Source organism: Fistularia commersonii, chromosome 9 (assembly GCF_037954325.1).
Source record: "Fistularia commersonii isolate RoL2024-O1a breed Wild chromosome 9, RoL_Fcom_v1.0, whole genome shotgun sequence".
NCBI lineage: Eukaryota > Metazoa > Chordata > Actinopteri > Syngnathiformes > Fistulariidae > Fistularia > Fistularia commersonii.
In genome coordinates this window covers 3,998,679-4,019,896 of record NC_141292.1, presented here as the reverse complement: position 1 = coordinate 4,019,896, position 21,218 = coordinate 3,998,679, and the positions used below count along the sequence as shown (strand labels likewise).

At 39.1% G+C, this 21,218-nt stretch overlaps 2 protein-coding genes across 3 annotated transcripts; both read right to left on the bottom strand.

The window, feature by feature from the left end:
* Positions 1–765: 765 nt before the first annotated feature.
* Positions 766–6,667, bottom strand: cplx4a (complexin 4a). Of its 2 annotated transcripts, none has more exons than XM_086152029.1 (4): positions 6,549–6,667; positions 6,111–6,291; positions 4,292–4,379; positions 766–1,895 (listed from the first exon to the last, which is right to left on the bottom strand). In XM_086152029.1, exons 2-4 carry the CDS (start codon positions 6,272–6,274, stop codon positions 1,668–1,670), a joined length of 480 nt encoding a protein of 159 aa, XP_086008155.1. In that variant the 5' UTR covers positions 6,275–6,291; positions 6,549–6,667; the 3' UTR covers positions 766–1,667. The 2 variants fall into 2 exon arrangements, with proteins under 2 accessions (XP_086008155.1, XP_086008154.1); XM_086152028.1 differs by lacking the exon at positions 6,549–6,667 and adding an exon at positions 6,390–6,508.
* Positions 6,668–8,080: 1,413 nt separating this feature from the next.
* lman1 (lectin, mannose-binding, 1) lies at positions 8,081–19,860 on the bottom strand. Its single transcript, XM_086152027.1, has 13 exons — positions 19,633–19,860; positions 18,232–18,386; positions 16,637–16,744; positions 15,879–15,940; positions 15,445–15,544; positions 15,140–15,263; positions 14,656–14,714; positions 14,280–14,412; positions 13,900–14,087; positions 13,710–13,786; positions 8,880–9,042; positions 8,677–8,801; positions 8,081–8,575 (listed from the first exon to the last, which is right to left on the bottom strand). Exons 1-13 carry the CDS (start codon positions 19,850–19,852, stop codon positions 8,539–8,541), a joined length of 1,551 nt encoding a protein of 516 aa, XP_086008153.1. The 5' UTR covers positions 19,853–19,860; the 3' UTR covers positions 8,081–8,538.
* Between the last annotated feature and the right edge of the window lie 1,358 nt (positions 19,861–21,218).

The window sequence follows — 21,218 nt, the reverse complement described above, 5'->3', positions numbered from 1 at the left end:
GCGGAGAAAAAAAAGATATCACAAAGACGCTTTAAGAATTCTAATGTCCATAAACAGAGAAAAATCCCCAGAATTTCTCACGTTCTAGCTACGTGGAACGTGAGCATCCACCAGCGCTAATAGAGCTCGCGAGGAGGTTTTCATCTCATTAGTCATTTCTGAGAGAGAGAGAGAGAGAGAGAGAGAGAGAGAGAGAGAGAGAGAGAGAGAGAGAGAGAGAGAGAGAGAGAGAGAGAGAGAGAGAGAGAGAGAGAGAGAGAGAGAGAGAGAGCAATCTGACAACCTTGGCTGAGCTGATCCTATTAAATGGTAATCTTCAGACTGCATAAATCCACAGGTGTTTAAAGTTGGGTTCCTGAGAAACTAACTGTTGGGGATTTTCCAACCCCTCCTCCTTTTATTCCCAAGTGGCCCTAACAAGTGTTTGGATAATGCCCTATTAAATTAAGACCTATTTATTTATTCCCCCACATTAGCTAATCACATTTTAGTTAAGCTTTTCGTGTCCCAAATGCTTCCCAGGACAACTTCTATATAGCTGATCATTTCAAAATCCAATTAAGGATTTGAAATGTGATCAGTGATTGTGTTTACTTATAGCCAAACCATCGTTTTGTGGCAACCGAACAGTTAATGACAGAAGGAGGGATATTTTTTCCTAAACCAAGAATGATCTTGTTTAGTTTAGATTAATGATAATGTACTTAGTAAGACCACATGACAGGGACATTTTTCAAGCTTCGCATAACAGAGAGACCAGTGACATTTATTCAAGATGTCTTTTTATTTAAACAACACATTTGTTTTTCTCAGTTGGTAATCCCTTTATGTACTGTACATGCGTATTCAATGCGATTTTATTGTTGTGCTGTAACTCTTTCAACATTTTCAAAGTTAATATTCGTGCAGTTCTGTCAATGTCATTGGGAGATTGGCTGCTCTGCATTAAAAACAAAAAAAGTCTATATTTCAGAATTTTTTTCAGACATCACATAAAAAACTACTCAAACCAACAAATCAAAAGGAAAATTCAAAACACTCAGACAAGAAATATTTTTTCGTAAGCCTTGTTGACGTTGAAACTGCTTTGAAAAGAGGCTTTAAGGAGACGAAGGAGTCTCATTTTACAACAAACGGAACAAAGTAAACATTATATCACAAATAACCAGTGTTTTGATTGTATTGTATTGTGACCTTTGATTTTAAATTAGGGGAATGAGAGAATTTCAGAGGAAAGATGGGCAACTTGGATGTCATTTATAGCTGTTGACGTGTTTTTTGAAATGACAAGTTGCAAATGACTAAACTTCCGATGACAGGCTAACACAGTAACGTTTCCAGTGGTGTACTATTTATCAGAAGTGGAGAATTCGCCTCTCAAAATACATCCGTAATCCCAGACATTTGAAAAACCGCCTGTTCAGCATTTGAAAAAAAAAATAATGGTATCAACCTACCGAATCAAAGTAATCAATCACATGAAATATTATATGTTGATTCAATGCAAATTACTACTCTGTTAAAAAAAATACAGGCTAAACTGTAAAGTTACCTTCACCGAGTCCACCGAAAATATTTGTTGTGATCAATTACTTTAATGCTTTTGAAGAGCGTTGAGTCCCGGAAAGAGATAAGAATGAATTTCTCTTCACGACAGAGAGACGCGTTCACATGACGGCGCACTTCTCCTCTGCTTTGCTCTTCAGCTCGGTGACGGTGGCCGAGGCCTTTTCCTTCAGCTGGTCCATGTCCATGTTCTGCAAGTTCTGAATCTGGCCCATGATGGAGTCCTTGCCCTCCTCCTCCGTGGCGTCTTCGTCCACCATCTTGAGCAGCTCCTCCGGCACGTCCACGTCGTCCCCGGCCATCTCGATCATGTTCTCGTCCTGCTCACTCTGCGGATGGTTTCACGGGGAGAAAGCGCTCAGACGGTTTGTTTGTAGTGAAGTCTAATCATTTCCATGAAGATTCTTTTTTTTTTTTTTTTTTCCCCCATTTTTAGCCGCTAGGAACCACAAAAATTTATAATTGTCTTTTTCCATGTGCGCTTAGAAGACAACTTTTCCATCAGTGCCTTTAAATGGATGCACCATCCATACGTCACTTACTCTTCATTATAGCAGTGCCTGAATTTCAATATAACTTGGTTTTTGTGACATCAAACTAAGGTGCAGAATAAATTTTATTTAATTTCATTTAATTTAATTTAAAAAAGACAAGCTTATCAAATGGCTATCAGCTGTAAAGATCAGTTGATTAATTTTATTCTTTTAATTAAGAGAAAACTGTTCCTGGAATCAGTTAATCTGTTTTGGTGAAACAATAGTCAAAAGTCTCTAATCCGGGTTTGCCAAATGGTTTCATCGCCCCTCTGTGACAGACGGCTGAATATTGTTGGGTTGTTGATATTTAAGGTCACCTTGGGTTTTGGGGAAAACCATCCCATGACGTATTATTCCCTGACGAATCAAGAAAATAAAGTTTTTATATGTAATTTCCCATTAAATTCACTGTATAACTATTTCAATAATTACGGGTGTTTAGCCAAGCGATGAGACAAACAAGGAAATCAACAAACAGATAAGTCTTAATCCACGATATTGTTGTCTGCTTTGTTTATCGCGTTTTAGTAAAGCAGGTGTAAGTTGAATATTCCTACCTCCTGACGTACACGGCACGCCACATACACACAATCTAATCACTTAATATCTGGTATAGTCATGCAAGAGGCACAGTGCTGTGACTACTTTAAACTTCAATCTGAGGGATTATCTCGGACCTGCTTTAGGCTTTCCTCTCTGAATCCCATCCGTAGTCTAAAGATATCGTCTATAGCGTCGCACGAGACCCTAATACTATTACAATTACGACAACTTCCCGCTTCTACCCTACTTCCATTAAAAGACAGATACTCATTTCTAAATGACTTATATACTTATGTTCTCAATCACACACTCATTAAAAGAAAAGAAAATTAACAGAATAGCATTCCTTTTGTGCCTTATTGTTGTGACGCTGAAAACGTATTTGAGATGCAAATGGCTCGCTCTGATGAAGACACTGGCCGATTGTCATTTGTTCTTTTCAAGCGGGAATGGAATGCAAACATCATTTAAGGGAAATAATTAGGTTTATATGTATAGAGTGTTGTTGCCGTCATGGAACATGCATAGCTTTGGTTTAAAAGAAAAACAGTGAAAAGAATCGCACCCATTGTCTAAAGTACAATAAGCTGTCAGCCGCATTATTCTATTAGAGACGCCTCCGAAGGTCAACCCTGTGTTCTGGTGGATGAAAAAACAGTGTAAAAAAAAAAAAAAAAAAAACCTGCATTACAATAAAACCTTTTGTAATCAATTATTTATCCAATTTATCTTAAACCTTGACACCACTTGTATTTTATCATCTTTATTTATTTAATCCCGCTAATCGCTTCCTATTTCTTTTCTTTCTGTCTGCGTGGAGCACTTTTTTTTTTCCTCCAGGATCAACAAACATCCCGATTCCGATTTCAACCGCATTTTTTTCTTCTGCATGTTGACGAAGAGGCTCCGTCGCGTAGTTCATCTGTAAAATCATCTGAAAATTAGGAGAAAGAACATACCTTTTTTGCTCCTTCCATGATCGTAAAATGTCTTATAACGGTCGGGAAAAGGGCCCGACGCAGTCTTCTCCTAAAAGCGGTTCACACCATCTAGCGCTCCCTAATGAGCCCGGAACACCTGCTCAGTGGCATTTGACTTGGTAAGACCCGAGGTGCAATGTGGGTCAGAGGCTAACGTCTCCGCGGCGTTCCTCCAATGTCGTTCCCTGTAATCTACTGGCATGGCTTCTACTTCCTGCTGACCAAGCTGCAGCCGCCAAGCGCTACCTTAAGATAATGACACCTGTCGACTAAAAATAATTGGAGGATTTATTTATTTACCTGCCTGGGAAGATCCTAGCGGGGGGGGGGGGGACAACTTAAAAAAAAAAAAAGACTGCTTTATTTTTCTCGGTATTTGTTTTACTATTAAAACACTCGTCATTCCAACTGTGATATCCTATTTTATCTATATTCCAAGTGTCAAAGCTTTGGTAACGAATATTTAAAAGCAGGTATTTTTAACAGGTACTAACATAAGGGGCTCCTGACGATGTTTAATTCAACAAATTATTCTAAAATAGTGATATTTTAAAATCTATATATTCTAATAAAACAATTACAGTGGAATTTGGGGAAATTTTTGAAGAAAAGGTGCATCACAACCCATAGTATGATGTGTTACATATAAAACAGCAGCATGTTTACCTTTGGCAGCCTGTATTTTTCCCTGAGGCAAACCCGAAGTGTTGCCCTCTCTGCTTTCTTGTGTAAAAAGTCTGCATCTCGCTCCATCCTGAAAAAACAAGAAATATGAGTATGGAAAGGAAACATCTAAAGCTCGTATTTATTACCGGTAGTATATCATGAACTGCTGGAAGCGCAGAACAGAAAAGAGTTCGGTAGCTTTTAGTTTGAACGCGTGTTTCTGTCATCACTGTACCACAGGCTGAAGGTCAGCAATTTCTTTTAAGGTGTTTTAATTCAAAAAATCATGGTTGTGGATTGTTGATGACAGCGTCCTCTTCATTTCAAAATGCTTAAACATTGTCTTGCGTTATGATTAATCTTTATCTTGAAGTAGTGTCACCCTCTATCCAAAGGGTGTAAATTAAATCCGCTTTAATACACTGTGCACTGGGGCTTTTGCTCCCCAAAATGTAGTCGCCCGTCGCTATATTATGTGCACAGCCAAGCATTGGGTTTGCAAAAATGTATTTACTGCTTCACTATGATGTCATCAAACTTGTGCACCGTGCGAGTGACCCTTTGCAATTGTGTTTTTTAAGGTGAGACTCATGTGCTTTCCCTCAGCCAATTGAAGATGGGGATTATAAACCCAGACTGAGTCAAGCAGATTTGAAATCAAGCCAAGACGCTGCAACTTGAACGTAGTGAAACAACCAATCTGCAGTTTGTTGAAATGCTTTTGTAATTTCTATCTATATTTGGATCAAATCCCTGGTGATAGTTTTTCATATTTTCTTCTGTTGCGTTTTATTTTTTGAGGCTATTCATTTGCAAACACAATTTGAATGTTGCATGGATTCACAATTTATGTTTGGTAAAGAATACTGAAATAAATTAAGTAATTCCCTTAGACATGAGTGGAAAGACCAGAAAAATCTGGTTACATAATCCAAACAGATCGGCTTGATGCCGCAAAATACATCCCTCGTCACAATTAAAAGCAGATTCTGTTTTTTTAACAAATATTTCATAAAATGTGAAATCGGATGTTTATTACAAAGATCAAAATTAATTTAGTCTTTATTAGTTGGTATGAAATCTATAAAAAAAAATCATTCACAGGGTTGTGGATTTTAATTTTTGAAAAGAAAAAGGACGGATAAATAAAAATGTAGTGATGGACCACAACATGTTGGAGGTAAACCCACACAAAAAATTGCAAATTTTTTTTGCCATGAAATTTCATAATTATAAAACGAGTTAATATTACTGTGCAGGCGTGCATATGTTGCCTTCGACATTCATTTTTAGACTTTAGCAAACGGGATCCGTATAACATCTGCACCGCATATTCTCTTTGTTAATGGGGTTTTGTTTTTTTTAACTTTCATTTCGAGTGCTTCAAAATTCACCCCCTCGAAGTCCACGCGGAGCTTTAAATTAAACTGCCTTTTTAAAAAGGGACAGGACGATTCGCTGACGCAGAAAAGGAATTGCAGATTATGGAAGATTTTGATGAAACGACATCATCGCTCTCTCCAACACAACCTGTCAGCGGGATTAAAGTGCCATAAATATTATGTTCATAAATACGGTCCTCCATGGTGGTCGGTCTCGCGGTGAGCTCCTAAAACTGATTCATTGCGGACATCTCATGGAAAGATACATCCGCGGCCATTTGCATTTAGTCACGTCAGATGCAAAACACAGTTCGATGCAAAAGTGATGAAAGAGACGACAGTTTTTCAAGGTCAGGCTGCAGATCGAGCGGCCATACTTCTGACCCCGGGCCAATGACATCAGTTCATAAAGGCGTTCTGTCCGCCCGTCTACTTACTTCTCTTCCACCAACTGTTTTTGGTATTCTTCATACTCCTCGCGTGTCATCCCCGCCGCTTTGGCCGGATCCGAGGGGGTGGCCTCCTCTTCTTTGTCGCCTCCGCCACCAAGACCCATTCCAGACAGGGGGTTCCCAATCATGCTCTTGATCAAGAAAGCCATGTCGAGTTGTGTCTAGTCTGCAAGGAGAAGAATATAATTGTGAATGTTGTCGCTCCTCTCCGGTCCGCTTTGGCTTCCCGGAGTTGTCAAATCCAGTGGTAGTTCTCTAGCTAACCTGCTGCTTGTCTATGGAGCCGAGGACACACTGACGATAAGCAACAAACATATACACACACAGTCACACACTCGCATACACAACGTTGTGCCTCGGCCATAATCTGGATTTAATCCTCCCTCCTCCACTATACTAAGAGACAGATGGCCTATTTCATACCTATTTTTATATCATGCAGACCTTCATGTTTGCTTTTTATTATTCCTGATACTTTGTGCGTTCCTTGGCAAATTAGTTTCTGAAATAAAGACGGTTTGGGAGAAGGGTGGCATCGCTTGGTGACCGACTACACATTTTCTGCGTCCACCCACTGGTTGCTTAATCATATTAGCAAAGTACGAGGCGGCCCATGTGCGGCTTATACTGCTGAGACCGGGCAGAGTGGAGAGACCAGGGGGATTACAGCCTTGTTTATCCCGGTCCTTCGTGCCGTGCCATTGTTCAGCGGGAGGATGGCTGACAGGAGGGCAAGTTGAAGGGAAGACGCCGCTCTCGCTTTGCTTCCACACGTCGCTTCGTCATTCAGTACCTGCGAGCTTGTTGCTCGTCTAGAAGAGGACGGCAAGATTCTTGGGGAATCCGAAATGCTCATCTCTACAGTCACAGTTATAGAGCTTCCTTTTTTATCTGTGCACATATATATATATATATATATATATATATATATATATATATATATATATATATATATATATACACACACACACACACACACATATACATATATATGTATATGTATATGTGTATATATATATATACATGTGTATTATGTATGATGGACTGAATTTCAAGATGCTCATCTCTACAGTCACAGTTATAGAGCTTCCTTTTTTTATCTGTGCACATATATATATATATATACATGTGTATTATGTATGATGGACTGAATTTCAAGATTTCGAGTGAAATATAAACAAAGAAACACTATGTGTGATTGGTCAGAAGACATTCTTTAGATGCCGCATGGATGGTTTGGTAGCTCGGATCAGTTATATTTTGGGTTTTACAGATCAGTCCAGGTTTTGACGGTAGACATTTGAGTGGGCCTTAATTTATACTTTTTTTTGTCAACCTTTCTAGCTATTATTTTGCATTTATTTATTTGAGTTGCGAAAAAAAAAGGAAAAATTGACCAATAGCAGTGACATGAGAAACCATTTTGTTGATTAGGCAGAGGAAATAATAAATTAAAAACAGATCCTTGAAATAGCACAATTATTCCTGTACATACTTGGTTGTATTCAGTCCAGTAGCCTTTAGAAATATGACCGAAAAAAACATCTATAAGCATATTCTCTACAATACATATTTCTATATAGCAAAAGCAAAAACTTAATTATTTTACAATATTTGCTTGTAGAATTTTGTGTTGATATTTATTGACAGTTTGAGTAGTCAATGTTAAAATTAAATACGTCTTTTTTTTTTCTCCATAAAGTCTCCCTATTTTTCATGACTTAATAACAGATAAAGAAATTACAAAATCAAGTCATGTATTGAGTCCTCACGATCAGCGCGCCGTGAAAATTCTCTTTTAACATTAGCAAGACTTTAGGAGTTCAGTCATACTCTTGACTGACTTTAAAATAAATAAAATAAAAGTTTTAGGTGACAGTTAAAGAAAGAAATGGATATCCAGGTCGATGCAAGCTGTACGGTGGGATTTGACACAAAAAGCACACGCCACAGGATCATTTGTGTTCTCTGTTTATGTAAATTGTCCAGAGAATATGTCAGATTCTGACAAATTAGGCTCCATCAAAACAGAGGCAGACATCTGCTTTCTGAGTTTTCACCAGCAATAGTTCAGCATCATTTATACAAAATTGCACATTTCAAAACACAGGCTTTTCTGTTGTTGAGATATTGAAAGGGGACAAGGTTAAGGTTTCCAAAAAACCAACTCGGCCAAAAATACTGCAAGGATCATGTACATCATGTTGTAAACTGGGGTAAAGTCAGCGTTCACACAGTTTTGCTTCTCAAATTAAAAAGAAATCTGCAATTAATTAAAACAATCTTCTTTCACAAAACCTAAATTTTCAAGTATAATAATTTACAATCTGAAAGTGATCAAACCTGAAAAAAAAAAGAAAGAAAATAAGATATTCCCTCATTTACACGATGTCATTTCATAAATTCTCCTTTATCAAAAGAACTTCTTTGCTGCTGCTTCTTGCTGGCTTCTGTACGAGAGAAAAGAAAATACATTTGAGTGAGTTTAATCGAGCAAAAGTATCGAAGACAAAGTGAATAAATTGAGGGGGAGAGAAAAGTAACATCTTACTTGTACATAATGTAGCATAAGAACAGTACAGACTGCACAACAATGAAGACGACAAAATGGGGGGTGGATAAGCAGGAAGGCATGGGAGGCACGTCCGGACACTTCATCACCTTCTCAGCTGGGTTCTGCAATCGAAAAGGTCAAATTATAATTTCAACCCCTTTATCGGGAGTTGGTGCCGGTGAGCCATTTGCGTCTCCTACCTGAGCGTTGCGCTGGACGAGATGCTCCACGTCCCTTTTGACTAAGTGCAAATGCTCCTTAATGTCGTTGAAGTGCTGGATGGTCTCATAAGATCCCAAACCCACCGCGTTTCCCTGATGTTGGGCCGAGCCGATCTGTTTCAGTGATTCGTGGAAGGAGTCTCTGCGGAGACCGTGAGAAGTGACCGTTTACAAATAGAAGATTTGTGGAATTTTGATCGGATATTTTCACACCAAATCATTGTGTTGGACAGACTGTAACATCGGGCTGCATGGACTGAAGGCGACACTGGAAAACCCGTTCTGTTGGATGCCTGCTACGAGTGACTCAAATTTTGTTAATATTTCGCATCATGTTTATGTGGAAACATTTTTGAGAATGTTTATATCTGAAATGTCCGTTTGGGTTCCGCTGTCTTTTGAAGTGAGGGGGAAAAACATTTACACAAACGGATACCTTGAATTCGGGCAGGAACATACGACGTGTATTTATGTGCATGAAATTTTGTGTGCGGTATCGTTTATTAATAGTGATAGGAATTGTCCGACTTAATCTCTTAATCCCTATTCACAAGAGGCTCCGTACTCTCAAAGTTTGAAAAACATAAAATTACCATCTGATAAATCTGATAAAAGAGGTCATGATTGCTAAATTAATCCCTTATAAAAACATGGTCTTACAACAGATTACAAGTACTGAAGGCTATGAAACAGACCACAAAGAAGCACCGCGACTGGGATATGCAATCCATAATAGTCTACTTATAGCACATAAGATGGAATGAAAATGGGGAGGGAAAAAAAATTGAGGACTGGAAATGAAAATTCGGGTTACTTTTGTTTCTCATAAAAGCACCCGTGTTTCCTACTATGTTAAAGAACGGTTTCCGAGCTCAGAAAGTATCTATAAAAGAATGGACTGTGGCTTAGACGACTTTTAAGACATTATCTCGGGCTTCCACTGGCCTGACATTTGAGCAGCGTGCGCCACGATAACGCCAGTCTGCGCCAGAAGATCGGAAGTCTTTTTTTTCTTTTTTTTTCATCGTCAATGGCACAAAAATTCCGATAGACTGGCATTTTTAGGATTCAAATATTTTCGGCTTCGCACGACTGCGAGAGAACTTCTCGGGCCGTGGATGCGACTGATCCGTTAGCAAATACAAAGAATTAAACTGTCTTTGTTCATCAAAGTGTTGCAGTCATATCAGTTGTTGCTAAATAACGATAATCCTATTTATACAACTATGTCGAGGCAAAAATGAAAATTGGTTTTAACATGTGTGCGCACACTCCTCGTAAGTCATTACACACAAAGATTAGGTGTTTGTTTCCATAGCTGCACACCCAAGATAAACTTTCTGTCATTGATCTGTTGTTCAACTTAGTCAAGCCTCAAACCAGAAGTTTTGGGCTTCAAGTACCTGCAGAAGCTCTAAACTCTGAGAAATCGTCAAAACGCTGCTTTACGAATCCCAAATATGTCAAGCGTTAAATTTCTCTTATGTCGTTCATTCATAGTTTTTTAAACCTCATCACAACCGGTTCGTTGGAAAGATCGCAGTCAACCGTTATAAATAGCAAATTAATTGGCAGAGATGACGGCCTCGACCAGCTGAATGTACACACTTGTACACACTCGTGCACACTTTTGGACGACAGCTTTACTAAATGTAACTGAACAGGAAAAGCAGATTTAAATGTCACGCTCAGCTGCGTCTGTTTCTAACCGCATGCACACTCAAGTGCAGACACAGCAGCAAACAAGAAGAAGCAGACTTCTTTTTTCAACTACTGAGATGCTGAGTATTGATATATAGCCGATCCTGGGCACGTTTTATTAATTCTCGAAAATTAATACCATAATTTAATAAATAATTAATAAAAGAACTTGTAGAAATGATCTGATTACACATTTAGATAAGTTAGCTTAAAAAAAAAAAAATCATAATTTTATATTCTATTTTATTCAAGTTTTAATTTAGTTTTATTTTATCAGTTGTTTCCCTAGCTTTCAGGTGGATGGACAATGTCAACCGAATAACTTGAACGTTAACAATTTAAACATTTTTTAATAATATTTGAATTTTTTCACAAGAGCCATTAAATTAAATTAGAAGCTTACATAGCAAGCCCTGCTCTGATACGGCAACGTTTGTTTCCGATGGTTTTCATCAATTTCAATTGTCATATCTGGAACCAGTCAGAGGAGATAATATATGATTAAACCATTTAGGCCTGATTTAACACGCGTCGCTGAAGCCTTTAGACGCTGGACTGTCCGAAGGGTCGCAGATGCTCAGGGGATCACATATGTCCTCATATTACTTTATAAAAAAAAAAAAAAAGACATTCACACATAAGATCTGTCGCTGTAATTTCTGAGTGAGCCCTTTAAATGAAACTGCTGCCTGATATGAAGTCTTAACTTTCAATTTCATCAGCAAATTGAGGAGAATAAAGACATCTAAGACGGGATCATATTTCTCAACAAAATGAAATTTCTTAAAGATGATTACTGACATGGAGGAAGCAATAAGTTTCCCTTATCATCTTAAACACATCTAAGACGATTACGGAGGGAAAAAAAAAAGTGACTCGACAAATGAAAGGGAATTCCAGCGGCGTAAGTCGAAAGGCCCCGAGGGGAGGATTGTCACAAGAAATGATTTGGAGAGAAACCATGTTTGGCCTGTGTATGACAGATGTATTTAAAGACCACTAATCTGATAAGGGCCAAACGGTGCTAAGATTTGGCCTTTTCTTGCTTGACCACATGGCTGAGGTCTGACAGGGTGGGCAGGAATGACAAATAAACAAAATCTAATTTGTTTCTCCGAGGAAGAGGGAGAAACAAAATCTCCCTTGAGAAAGTAAGTGAGCGTTTATTAAACCCCGCATCTAATCTTTATCTAGTACAAGTGACCCATTTATGAGCTGAAAAAGCCCTCCTTGGATATTTAGAGTCCCGTTATTAACTCGGTGTCTAAAAGACGGGTCAGAATAAACGGAGTACTTAATCTACAAGATCAGTCGCAAAAGCGAGCACATTAGGGGGCGCGGAGGCGGCCTTTTGTCGTCGTCGTCTGGACTTCTTTGTCGTGTCAATCAGCTTATTCTGTCCCACCTTCTCTCCACATCCTCGTAATGCCATTTGTGGAAAACGACAACATTGCAGAAACTCTCTCTTTCCCGAACACGTCTATGATACGATTCATTTACGCAGAGCGTTTGGCGGGAATGAAAACACGACGTATTCATATACAGGATGTCTTTGCAAGTTTGGGGGTTGAATAACAATAATGTAATAATGATGATAATAATAATAATATAATAATCATGTATGCAAAATCATCATGAATGTCCTGTTGGATTTAGGGCATATAAACAGCTTGGTTCTTTTATGATACATGAGACTAAGAGATTAATGTTACATAAACTAACATTTTTAATATCTTGTGATTCTGATTAATTCTTTATGCAGATGGCGCGTTATAATTATGATACAATCAAATTGGAAAATGTGCCATTGATGAATAGATGAACTGAATTTCTTTGTTCATGTGGCTGATTTTTTCAAGGCCACGTTTAATATATAAAGACTTTTGTTTTCCTTGATGATCAGATGCCTGGCAGAGAATGACAGAGGGACGAGGCAGGAATAAGCATTTTGACAAGATACTTCGTGTTATAATCATCTGGAAATTTGAGAAATGTGTAATTAAAGCCTCACTCCGGAGGGATTTTGAAGGGAAATGTTATGTTCAAATCTGTTGCGTGCTCTCCATGTCTAAGCCCACAAGCACCTTAGCCGAGCAATACAAAAGCATAAATATGTTATTGATGGCTGACGACACAATACAAATGCTGAAAGCATCAAAAGATTACGGCCCCTACACCTAATCAGGCTTTCTTACCGTCACAAAATCATGCAGTCGTTTGAGTTTGACACATGACCGGGAAATCTCTTAAGACGTATTTTACAGTATATTGACAGCATGTCTCAAAGTGCAATGGACAATTTTTAAATTCAAAGACAGGGACGGGCTCGGGTCATTGTTTTTTCTCATGTTCTGAGCAAATCTCGAGAGATCACGCAGAAGTACAAAGTCCAGTGCCGGGTTTCGAGAGCCCGGTCCCGGTTCAAGCCCCGAAAGACCGAGCAAAACACAAGTATGAAACTGGGGGCTGATTCCCAAGAGTCCTTGTGCATTTTTTAGAATCGACCGAACACAACGTGAAGCAAGAGTTTTTCCTGCTTGGCAATCTGTCTTGATGTCTCGGGCTCTGGGACTGATCAGGTCCATCGAGTGATAAAAAACGAGACCCTGAGTGAATTCCGAGTCCATGCTACTGGTGAAACCCATTTGAAGTAAAAGACTGGATATTAACGGTGTCTGTTTCATTGTCTCTTGTATTGATGGAGATTTTCTTCAATTTAGCATCAAAAAACTCACCTTCAACAAACTGAATTTTCAGCTGCTATAATGTGTCCGAGCCAAATCAGTCAACTCCGGGCAATCCTTTTCTTTGTAATATTTTGTCAATAAAGTAACCGAGCAAACTGGTTTACAGCGGATCAACATCACATTCAGTCATGAGCCTCTTTGCACTTGTAGAAATGCATGTGACTGACCAACTGGTGGATTATCAGGCAGGCAGACACCTATCTATGGAGCTGAAGCCCCAAGGACCACCAGATTAAATATTATTGCACGGATTTGACAGGAAGGATTTCCCCTGTTTTCACGGCGAATCGCGGATTTCTACCTACGCTCCAAAACAAGAGGGTGACTTACAGGAGAGCCAAAAACAACCGGTGTCACTCACCTCAACGCATTCAAACTTCTTAGAACCTCCTGCTGCGTGGAGACGACTGTACTCAACTGCTGAGTGCTGGCATCGGGCTAAAACATTTATAAATACAACACAAGGTGTTTGAAACAAAACCGTAAATGTTTGATAATAAGGCTATATTTCTATAACCATCCTTGTTTGTTTTCTCTGTAACAACTCCCACCTGTCCTGAGTCTGTTTTGGCTCCCGTCTTGCTGATTTCGTCCGTGATGACAGAGACGTATCGCCGCTGCTCGTCCAGGATCATGGCGAGCTGCCGGTGGAGCTGCTTGATCTCCAAATGGATTCGGTTCTGGCCTTCAAACACCTGGCGGATCTCTCGATCGTTCACGCTCTCGAATAAGTCCTCAACTATGGAGAGAGGTATTCGCAGAGGTCCAAGTATTAAGAAAAAGTGAAAATAAAAAAAAATCAAATATCTTGACATAATTTAGTCTATTGATTTGTTCAAATGACACATATTAAAGACTAATAAACAAACTTCACACTTAATGGCTTTTTGACACATTTACACTTTAGATTGCGTTGTTTCCAAGCACTAACTTGGCTCTCCTTGGACGTCCGGGTGCTCTTTTTGAAACTCCTCTTTCTTTTTGTCGAGCTCTTGCTGGAAGTTCTGGAATTCCTCCTGGTACTTGTCCTTCTCTTCTTTTGGGATCTCCGATTCAGGTGGAGGCTTCAATGGGAATGAGAAAAAGGAAACCTCTGAGCTCAATGGAGGTCATGCTTAGACTATTCTGTGAATACATGAATGCACATACGGGTTTGTGCACGCGCGCACATGCACGCACGCACGCACACACACACACACACACACACACACACACACACACACACAGTGCGCGCACACACACACACAGTTACGGGAATGGGACTGACACGTTAGGACTGGAGAATGATGGAGTAAAAATGTAGTTACCGGTTGCTGGCCTGGCTCGGTGAGACTGAACAACAAGAAGGACAAAACATCATGGTCATCTGATGGAAAAGAACAGAAATAAACATCTGAAGTCGTCATGATCGAAAATTATAAAAAGAGCCACATGACAAGAAACTTCATTTGACAGTTTAGTTTGTTGTATAGTTATTTTTTTCAAATATTTTTTGACTGATATTTTTATTCAATTTGTCTTTCCATGTCCCTCTGTTCATTCATTCATTCATCCATTCATTCATTTCCATGGTTAACTGAAATTCCATTCATGAAATGTCCATTTCAGGTTAGCCTAAATAACACAAACGATAAAAAATGTGAACATATTTCCATGACCTTTCAAGCCTTTGAGGCAAACGAGTACGACAATTAATAGGAACAGATGTGATGTAAAATACTAAATAAGAAAAGCCTTTTGGAATTTTCAATTACCAGATTTCACATGGCCATGTACACCCATGTTTCATACCTGCGAGCCCTCCCGTTGCGGCAGAGACGCCAAAGAAACCTTCGGGAGGAATAATCATGTTGTCCACTTTAGTGCAGAATTCATAGTCCTCTTTGTCTGGGGTGAAACCATTGTTGATCATGACCTGGGGGGAGATGGGAGAACTATGATGCATCTGACAAATCACAACTGACCGCCTCAAGAAGAAGAATTGACCAGACAGGACCGCAGACAAGACAGCGGCTAGCATTTTATAACATGAAGACAAGTACAGGCAATGACCTTGATTTTCATGCATAACATATATGTGTTGACTTTTCACCTACCGTCAGCGTCTTCTTATAGTATGTAATCTTGGCTCGGATAGGATAGGGTTTGTTTCGAAAGTCTCGCAAGCACGTGCCGAGGGCTTGCGTGGTGCCGTCACTGCGTCAAAACATAGCAGTTTACTTTCCCCTCGCCATGTTGTTTTTACACATCATGCGTAAGGGTATAAGGGGAAAAAAATAAGACAATGGTTTTATTGAATACGTGAAGAGCATGTCTGTTTTTGTACATATTTCAACAGTGTGAATTCTAAGACAAACTGAAATTGTATTGAAAAAGTGCTTTAAAGCTTTCACTGGTGCATCTGAGATTAGGAGAGATAGAGGATTATTTACTTTCAAGCAAATATAATCATATTTCCTAATCTTCTTTAAGTTGTTAAAATTTGAGTTTTTGACGACGTCAGAGCAAAGCGAGGAAAATGTTTACTTACTTTTGGTGGTCGAAAACAAGGTTTCCATTGTTGCCCACAACAATAATAGCGGGGTTATTTTTCTGGAAGGTGTGTCAGAAAACAAGAAAACACATCAATCGTGTTTTGTTTGTTTTTTTTTAACTAAAAGGGTTTCTTTGTTTTCAGGTAATCTCTTTTTCAAAGATAATCCTGTACCTGAGCTGAATGATCCTCTAAAGTAAACATAATAATAAAAATAATGTACTATAATGGAGTTGTTGTACCAAGTGAAAAACATCCACAAAATAACAATTTCCATTAATTAATTGGGATTTTTCATGTTTTCCATTTCTTTTGTTTTATTATAAGGCATATTATTTTCAAACTGATTTTTAGTTTTGAGATAGTTGTTTTTTCTTTGTGATACCAAATGGAATTTTTTCATGATATTTTTCATGATAGACATTGTAAAAGCCCTCTTTCGAGACGCCCCTAATAGGTGATACCGTCATGGAAACTATGGGATGTTGAGCTATAAGTTTGACTGTTTAGTTGTCATTTAACTATCAACCATTCTCATAATTATTTGAACATTTTTAGTCATATTTTAAGAAATTAACTTCAAATCCTCTGATCCATTGAAACTGAACATTTCCTGATTTCTTTCAAAATGACAAACATTGGTAATACTGGTGAGAGAAACTCTTTATAATAAACACCTGTATTTTAATTTCCATGCCTTTTACAGTGTTTAATTTACAGTGGTCCAATAGCTTTATGGAAAACTTAACGCTAACCTTTCCATCGTTGTCGAAGGAGTCGAAGAATATTCCTACTCCGTTCCACTGGTCGGACGCGCCGTACACTGGTCCGTCGAGGCCTTGCGACGCGGTGTACCACACAGCCTGTTGGACAGATATTGGCAGATACAGTATTACATAAGTCCCTTTTATTATAAGTGGGTGAAATTTTCAATGGAGAAAAAATTTTTGGGGATGTTTGTTGAGTGAATATATGTGTTAGCGGTGTGGCACTGGATGGACTTATCATGTTAAGCCATGAGTCCATTTTAACTGTAAAGAAACAAATTTTTAAAAATGTATTTTAGATAGTTATTTTGATTCTATGAACCAATGGGTAAAATAAAATAAAATAAATGTGAACTTTAACCTTTGTATGTGAAGCCACTCATCATTTTTCTTGTAATGTTAACTGTATGTATGTGAAGTTTCAGTATTAAAAACATTTTGGGACATCGCTTTTGTCTCTGGAAATGCTTAGAGGCATAAATACAGGTACAGACAAGTGCCATATTTCAAGATAAAATAGGCAAAAAATGAACATTAACATCCATAAAATAAACTAAGGTTATTTGTTTCCCCAATAGGTATAAACAGTTAAAAACTTGACCCTGTGTTAACGCTTTTAATGAGGTCACAATTCAGTGCATTTCTGGTCAAAACAGACACAGGAAACACAGTAGATGGCTTCTCCCTTCCTCTCCATATCACTTCCGCAGCATAAATGTATTTGATGATATTATATATTATTTTTTATCGTGAGCTGTCAGGCAGGAGGTCTAGAGGAAGACCAAAGAGAAGATTTATGGGCGCTGTGAGAGAGGATATGAAATTAGTTGGTGTGAGAGAGGAGAATACAGAGAATAGGGTTAGATGGCGAAGGTTGATTCGCTGTGGCGACCCCTGAAGGAAAAAGACGAAAGGGAAAGAAGATTTTTTACAAGTCCATTTTATACCCAAGCAGGTTCCTCATAAATGGCATTGTGAATTTTGGGGCTTAAATTGGTTTACAAGTGGCCTACGTGTAGGTGTATCTTGGGGCAGGTTTTTGTTAACAGTCTTTTAACATTAGAGAAAACAGTGTAACATAGGCTTCTATGACAACAGAAAAATCTTGTTTTTTATCATAAGTGTATTAAAGGGTGACTTCACATTTTCATGCTTCATAATATAGATAATACTTTTCTTACTACACATTATTAAAGACTGAGATTTTCAAAAGGCGATGCAGCACATGCTGTGAAGGAGGTCACATTATTTCAATTATCATCTTATTTTGTATATGATGTGATTTTGGGGTGAGGCGGCAGCAAAACCAGTGTCTCATTCTGACCACCCAGAAAGACACACTTCACACTTGAGTGTGTTAAGATGCAAAAAAAAAAAAAAAAAAAAAAAGTAGCAATAACCAAGAATCCACTTAGTCAATCGAATGCCACTGTAATGTTGTTTATAACATGTAAATATTAGCTAAACTCTGTTAACATTTATGAATAGAAGGGACTATAAACTGAGGAGGGAAGAACCTTCCCCGGGTGGAAACTGGACCCTCTCACTGCTAAGCAACCCCAGAGAGTTTAACCGCATCTTACCAATCCATCTGCCCCCATTCGGCCTCTTCCAGATACTCGAAAGGTCACCTCGGCCTCCCAGTGCTCAAAACTGACTTTGTTTTTGGTCCATGCCGAGCCCTTCTGACTCCTGAGGGACGGCGTGATGCGCACCTGGTCTGCACTGGGGATGGCATCTAGGATGGGGGGGGTAAGGTAAGTTGGAAAAATGATCATTCTTTACTTAGTTTCAAGTGATCTGTTGAACAATAAAGGCTTAGCAAAGGCTTAGCAAAGAGCTTGTGAAGTGATTAAGATTTGTGTTCATTATCAGGGTGTGACCATTTGTTAATATGCTAACTACTGGAAAAATCTGGAAAGTTCATTTTTATTAAGCTATATGTAGTACACACATTTGTACTGCCTTATGGTATATTGAACCTGGGGCCAAAATGAAACCGTTTAAAATGAAGAATGAGGAGCCGAAAACCTTTAGAGAATTTCACACCAGGAACACGATGTTTGAGTGTTTATTTTCTGTGCCTTCTGCTTAAAGAAGTCTCGGATCTGAGTGATAATTGCGCACGTCAACATCAACATCAAATGCACATTTGCATTTATATAATCGATGCAAAAGTACATAATCGCCGTTTTCTTACACAAATAACTTTATTAGACATATATAAAATAGCTGCATAACACAGGAGGGGGTGAAATCCTGTTTGTAACACAACCATATGGCAGGGTTTATCGACCTTTTAGCCTTGTATGAGAACTACTGATTATGTTTTCTTGAACAAATAACGTGATTAGAAATATCTAAAATAACTATGTAGCACAGACGGGGGTGCAATCCAGTCTCTCAGACTACCATATGGCAGAGTCTATTTAACTTTTAGCTGTATATGAGTACAACTGATTACGCGTTATCGGAAATTATGACATTTACGACAAGTTTTCTTTGGCCTTTGTTGAAAGCAATATGCTACATTGCTTTTAATAAATCTGAGTGTTACACAAAGGGGATTATTGCTAATTATATTTCACTTTGGGCAAAGTGTTCAAGCAGCAACGATGATAATGGAGTTGTAATATAAATTTTATTTACAAATCTGTCATTTCAGTCGCTGGTGCTCGACGCTCGGTAACCCAGCGTGTGATGCAAGACTCCAGCGGCCTGTGTTTGGCAGGAACCCTGTGAGATACTTCAAACACGGTACAAAAACTCTCCCTGCGGTTGAGGTTGATTAGTTTATGTATTTAAAGGTTTGTAATTGAGTCAGCTAATATGTACAAGACATGAAAATCAAGGTGGAGCTTTTAAACATCTCGAAATGTGTCGCTGAAACCGACCGAGGTGACGAACCCCGGCCGGTGCTGCTAGCTAGTTCACGGAGAACTTGGACCGGCGACTCGGTGATGTTGACAGCTGGGCAAACTTACTCCCGGTGTGGATCCAGAAGGGGATACCGCCGTCGGTCTGGGACAGATGCGGTCCTTTAAAGCTGTATTTGTACTCAAACCGCCGGTGGGGGGCTTCGTCCGACGTCGCGGCGCCCGGCTGGGTATCCGAAACACAACGGTGGGATATCAACGCGGTGAGAAAAGTTAATATGACCGTGCGGGACCAGGTAGCCGGCCGTTGCGCTGCGGACTCCGCCATGTTTCGGTATCACTGCTGACGTAGCGCTCAGCCCACGAGCATGACGGGATGCCCGCAGGCCAACAGGGCGCGCTCCCATTGGACGGCCGGCCGGCGCCGCTTCTTCTTCTGCGGCTCCGGCGGAGGTCGAACCGCGGCCGGGACACATCCAGCAACATCTGCCGGGGCTCCGTCATTTGCATACAGTAACTGTTCAATGAAATGAAACCCCGAGAGGAAGTTTTGTTTTCTTTCTTTAGTGCGAGTGTCTATCTATCTATCTATCTATCTATCTATCTATCTATCTATCTATCTATCTATCTATCTATCTGTCTTTCTGTCCATCCATCATCTATCTATCTATCTATCTATCTATCTATCTATCTATCTATCTATCTATCTATCTATCTATCTATCTATCATTTCACTTCATGTCCTCATTTACACTTGACAAATCATGATTTTCCAGTTATGAAAAGTGTTGACTTAAACATCTCTTGTTAATTTCAGCATCAGATCTGTTTTGTAGGACGAGGTGTAAAATCAAATTATATTGTATCAATGTCCTCATGAAAGGAACAAAAATGAATGAATGAATAAAAAGATACCAGCACTTGAAGAGACCGAAAACTTATCTGAAGATCAGCATGCTAATAGCTCTCCAGACTGTAGAAGAATGATCAGAAAATGATGTGAAATGTAGTGAAAATAGCTTATTCACATACACATCGACTCAGTCACTATAAGGCATTAGAGAAGAGTTTGATGCCATTTTAATATAGACTGGATTATTTTTCCTTTTTAATATGTTTTGCTTATTATCCATAATCAGGTTCATGGACATCTGGGAAAACTGACCGTAAACTTTATTAGATCAAATCTAATTAGTGCGACGTGTACAAATATGTGAAGATTGTATAACACAAGTCGTCATTGTGTGCATTATGTTAAGAAACAATCATCTCCCTGCACGATTGCTCCGTGTTACCCCTCACACACTACCCTTATTCTTCTATACACTTTTTTTTTTTTTTTTTGCTTTATATGGGTTGAAAAAGTTTTAAAAAAGAAAAGTGGCATCTATCCCGTCAAACATTTCCAGTGCGTAAATAGCGTGTGCCCTTTCAGCGTCTGGTCAGCGACTGCTTAGGTGACAGAGCCATGATGTCTGCGTGTGCTCTCTTTGTGGTTTGAAAGCCCCAGCAGGAGATGAGGAGTGACACAATTATGTGCCACTCACTTTCTGTTCACTTTCACCGGTTTCTTCCTATTCCCTCTGGAGGCACAGCATCAGTTTCTGTGTGGGCCGTGATTACGGGTTCAGGAGCGAACCCAAGAACAAAACAAACCATTGTGGTGACACTAATCTGGGGATTTCAGCTACTCT